We start from the raw sequence: 5,394 nt of genomic DNA on the forward strand, positions 1-5,394 counted from the left end.
TGTTCAAAGGTTCTGGCCGCATTAGTCATCAAATCCATCTTCTGGCTTAACTGATCCAATAGGGCATTTATTTTGCAGAAAGCACCCAACAGTGCTTCTGCAGACATTATCTTGCAAGGTCACAAACCCTTTCCCACAGTTGTAATCAGTAACAGCTGCAAGCTCCCAAGGATTGTACAGTTCCACAGTTCCCCTCTAGGGGGAAAAGCTTCTGGTTGTTCTTTCTCTTAAAAACAATAGCAACAAAGTCTCTTTTTAAAGATATTTTGTCCATATTTGTTCTTTTCAGATGCGAAAGGAGGCAATGGAGTCACTATGTTTCTCTTCTTATAACTATCTGTCAAAAACATTTGTTTCTGGTCAAGGAGCTTCAAACGTCAATCCTGACACCCCGCTCCAGGATCAGGACGGTGGAAAATTACTTTGCTTTAAATTCACTTCTGCAGGTTTAAACAGCTCAAAAGAAAAGAGACCCCCCTTCTTCTCCTGCTACCGAAGGGGGGTTCAGCGATTTTAAATGATGAAAGTCGATCCTTCAAAAGTGATTTTTAAAACTCTAGTTTGCTTTGTCTTTGCTTTGTTCTGGCTACAGGGAAACGGAAGGCTGACTTCCTGTTTATACCTTCCCGTTTCAGTACCAAATTAAGGTAAATTTTAAAGTCCAAATTCCTTTCTATTTCGCCAGTTCGCCAATTCTTATTTAAAGTCCAAATATTCAATGTTCCAGTACTCACGGTTGGTTATTTTAGATGCCAAATTGTCCCAGGAAAAAGGCAGCGCTCTCCGGCAACGGCTATGCGGCTTCGCTCCGTAGAAAAAGCGATTGACTCACAGCACCGCGCCACTTCCCCCTCTTCGCTTCGGAGCCCGTTTGTGGGTTCCTTTGAGGGTTGGGGGGTGCTAAGGGTGCCCGCTGAGTCCCACGGTCACAGGCTTCATCCGCCTGTGATTTCCAGATGGGTCCCCGCTTCGCCACAGCGGAAAAGACCCGTTTCATGCGGAGCTGGTCCCTCCAGTTCAGAGGGAGTCCGCCATCACCGGTGGCGCCAGCCCGGAAGTCCAAAGAAGGCATTGAGGAGTTCAGCCCTTTCTGTGTCCCCTGTTTGCATTTCACCATCTTCTCCTCTGAGTGACCCCACTGTTTCTTTGTTCTTCCTTTTGCTACGGACATACCCACAAAAGCCTTTTTTGTCGCTTTTAACCTCTCTAGCAAGCCTGAGTTCATTCTGTGCTTTAGCTTTTCTGACTTTGTATCTACATGTGCTGGCTATTTGTTTGAATTCCTCTTTGGTGGTTCCCCCCTTTTCCATTTTTTGTACACATCCTTTTTTAATCTTAACTCAGTTAAAAGTTCTTTAGATAGCCACCCTGGCTTCTTTAGGCACCTTCCATGTTTCCGTCTCATTGGTATTGCCTGAAGTTCTGCTTTTACTATCTCCCTCTTAACAAACTCCCAGCCATCATGAACTCCCTTTCCTTTTAGTTTTACTGTCCATGGGATCTCACCCAGCACTTCCCTAAGTTTTATGAAGTCGGCTTTCTTAAAGTCAAGAAATTGAGTCCTAGTATGCTTGGCTGCTCCTTTCCGCTGTATAGTAAACTTCAGAAGAGCATGATCACTCGCGCCTAATGATCCTTCCACTTCTACCCCACTAACCAGGTCATCAACATTGGTTAGGACCAGATCTAAAATGGCTGTTCCTCTTGTTGCTTCTCCCACTTTCTGGACAATGAAGTTGTCTGCAAGGCCAGTGAGGAATCTGTTTGACCTTTTGCTCTTGGCTGAGTTTGACGTCCAACAAATATCCGGGTAATTGAAGTCCCCCATTACTACTATCTCCCTTCCTTTTGCATGCTTGGCCATCTGTTCCAGGAAGGTACAGTGGTGCCCCGCAAGACGAATGCCTCGCAAGACGAGAAACCTTCTAGACGAAAGGGTTTTGCATTTTTTGAGCTGCTTCGCAAGACGAATTTCCCTATGGGCTTGCTTCGCAAGACGAAAACGTCTTGCAAGTTTGTTTCCTTTTTCTTAAAACCGTTAATACGCAGGGTGCATTGCTTGAAGAGGTGCAGTTGCGACTTGACTTCGAGGAGCAACTCATAGAACGCGGTGTGGTAGCCTTTTTTGAGGTTTTTGAAGACTTTGGTGTTTTTTGAAGCTTTTCCAAAACTTCTTTTGCAGCCATTTGGTAAGTTAAACTTTTAAAACTTTTGGGGGGTTTTTTGGATTTTGGGTTGGGGTGTTTGGAATTCAAGGACTTGGTGTTGGGGAGGGGTTTGCAAGAATCTGGAAGCTTGGTTTTTTTCTGCATTTTTATGATTTTCTGTGACCATTGGGCCACTCTGCTGTTTTTTTTTAAAAAAAATCTGGGTTTGAATTTCTGTGTGGTGGGTGGCTGGGTGCTTTTGAATTTTTTGGATGTGAAGCACTGATTTTTTTTGGGGGGGGGGGTTGCGAAGGTAGGAGCTGTGCTGCCATGGGACCCAAGAAGACTGCTGCTGCAGAGGCCGGCGAGGGGAAGAAGGCGAAGGTTACGCTGGAAATGAAGAAGGAGATTATCCGGAAGCACGACGGTGGAATGCGTGTGACAGACCTCGCCAGGGAGTACGGGAGGAATCCATCGACCATTGGGACCATCCTGAAGATGAGGGAGAAGATCCTTGCGACTGATGCAGCCAAGGTAGTCACCAGGATCGTGAAGAACCGCCCAGCTGTTCTGGAGGAGGTGGAGAAGTTGCTGCTCATCTGGTTAGAAGAGAAGCAGCGTGCAGGGGACACAGTGACTGAGGCCGTCATTTGTGAGAAGGCCAAGGCCTTGCACGCAGACCTCGTCCGGGAACAGCCAGGAACCTCAGGCGAGCCAGAAGTCTTCAAGGCAAGCAGAGGCTGGTTTGACCGGTTCAAGACAAGATCTGGAATCCACAGCGTGGTCAGGCATGGAGAGGCTGCCAGTTCTGATGTTACTGTGGCTGAAGACTTTGCAGCGGAGTTCCTGGAGGTTGTGACGACGGAGGGCTACGTTCCACAGCAGGTCTCCAAAGAACTGAGGGACATTTGCCAGAAGTGGAAAGATGTGCAGGCTTTTGCACAGCGGCACCACCCTGACAAGGACCTGACACGTGACCTTGCGAACACTTTTGATACGAGGGTCATGTCGTCTTTCAGGGAGGTGCTGAAAAGGCGGATGAAGCAGCAGACCATGGACAGGTTCTTCAGCAAGAAGCAAAGAGTGGAAGAGCAACCTTCTTCGAGTTGTCCCCCAGAGTCTTACAAAATGTACTGTACACTTTGTTGATTTTTAAATGTTTTTCTGTCATGTTTAGAAACTTAATTTATTGTTCCTTCAATTTTTAAAATGCTCTTTACAGTATGGGTGACTTTAAAGAGCACTTAATAAACTCTTGTTGTACCAAATTTGGCTTTGTTTGGACTTTTTTTGACCATAGGAACGCATTAATTGAATTTCAATGCATTCCTATGGGATTTCGTGCTTCGCAAGACGAAAAATTCACTAGACGAAAAAACTCGCGGAACGAATTAATTTCGTCTTGCGAGGCACCACTGTATCATCTATGTCCTCCGTTTGGCTTGGGGATCTATAGTAAACTCCCACAATGAGGTCTCTGTTATTCTTCTCTCCCTTAATTTTGACCCAAATGCTCTCACTTTGGCTTTGAGGTTCTAAATCTTGGATCTCTTCACAGGTATACACATCCCTGACATATAACGTCACTCCTCCTCCTTTCTTGTCTGGTCTGTTTCTCTGAAATAGATTGTATCCCTCCATTATTACATTCCAATCGTGGGACTTATCCCACCAGGTTTCAGTGATGCCTATTATGTCATATCTAGTTTGCTGTACCAAGAGCTCAAGCTCATCTTGTTTATTTCCCATGCTTTGCGCATTAGTGTACAGACATTGAAGTCCATTAATCATTCCCCCGTGTCTCTTATTTAAGGATTTTTTCCTCCCACCACTAGTTCTGCGTGCTGTTTGCTCCATTTGGTCTATGACATTTGGATGATCATCTTCATCAATTGATAGACTCCTACCTTCAGGAGCACTGTCTCCCTCCCCCACATTAGTCAGTTTAAAGCCCTCCTGATGAGGTTTCTGAGATTTTTGGCAAAAACATTCCTCCCAACCGTTGTGAGGTGCAGCCCATCGCTTGCCAGAAGTCCATCTTCAAGAAACTGCAGTCCGTGATCTAAGAATCCAAACCGTTCCTGTTTACACCATTTGCAAAGCGAGCTGTTCACTTCCACTATTTTCCCCTCTCTCCCTGGGCCATGTCGTTCAACTGGGAGGACAGATGAGATGACAATTTGTGCATTTAATTGCTTCAATTTCCTGCCCAGAGCCTCGTAGTCTCTTTTGATCTTCTGGAGGCTATTGCTTGCAGTGCCATTGGTTCCCACATGGACCAAGAGGAAGGGGTATTTGTCAGTGGGTTTTATGATTCCTTGCAGTCGTTCAGTTACATCTTGGATCTTAGCCCTGGGGAGACAGCACATATGTCTGGGGAAACCTGGACATGTCCTCTTTTTGGGGACCAACATGCCTATCTGGGTATTTTTGACATTTTAAAGGAAATGTCCAGGTTTGGGGGGGGGAGTTGTTGGGGGCTCGGGCTCACATTTTCACATTTTCATCTATTTTAACTCCCATTGAAATAAGTTTTTCTTCTGTTGCTTTTGCCTTTTCATTTACATTATTTTTTAAATCTTGGATATCTTTCTTCAAGCTTAAAATTAATTCTCTCATATCTAGCAGTTGATCCATGTCAATAACAGAAGTTCTCCTGATTTGTGAGGCTGAAACTGCCGCAGAACCTGACACAGTTGTTTTTTACCAGACATCACTATGAAATTCAATTAGTTCACAAGGTAATTTGTTCCTTTTCTTTCTATCTTACAGACTGGATATCAATTAAATTCAATCTTTCTTAATACAATCACGACAATTTTACCAATCTGATAATAATCTCCAGCCTATGTATTCACTAATTCTTTATATTCACCAGTTTCACTAAATATATTTAAAATTGATTATGAACCATTATCTAATTAGTTACAGCTTATCATCAATACAGCAATATCACAAATTCATCAGATCAAATAAATATAATAAATGATTGCAATCCTTGCGTTCACTTGCTCATTCAGGGTGATAGATCATATATATAAATCTTTAAACAGGTTAGCGGCTCAATTAATCAGCACCTTGCAACAAAACTAATGACATCCGATGCTAATATCAGCTGCAATAGCTACCGATAGATAGCGAAAGAAAAAACAAACCAAAAACAAAAACAAAAAGCAACAAAAAAACCCCAACAACAACACAAGACAAAACCACACAAGTCGAAAACCACACAAAAACACAACCAGAA

General features: G+C 43.8%; 1 protein-coding gene across 1 annotated transcript; it reads left to right on the forward strand.

Moving 5' to 3' along the window:
• Window positions 1–1,889: 1,889 nt before the first annotated feature.
• Window positions 1,890–3,048, forward strand: LOC309523265 (tigger transposable element-derived protein 1-like; the record flags this gene model as incomplete). Its single annotated transcript, XM_082207048.1, has 3 exons — window positions 1,890–2,189; window positions 2,461–2,999; window positions 3,043–3,048. The coding sequence occupies exons 2-3, from the start codon at window positions 2,478–2,480 to the stop codon at window positions 3,046–3,048; spliced, it is 528 nt and encodes a 175-aa protein (XP_082063174.1). The 5' UTR covers window positions 1,890–2,189; window positions 2,461–2,477.
• Window positions 3,049–5,394: the final 2,346 nt, after the last annotated feature.

Source organism: Podarcis vaucheri (assembly GCF_965113315.1).
Source record: "Podarcis vaucheri genome assembly, chromosome: W".
Taxonomy (NCBI): domain Eukaryota; kingdom Metazoa; phylum Chordata; class Lepidosauria; order Squamata; family Lacertidae; genus Podarcis; species Podarcis vaucheri.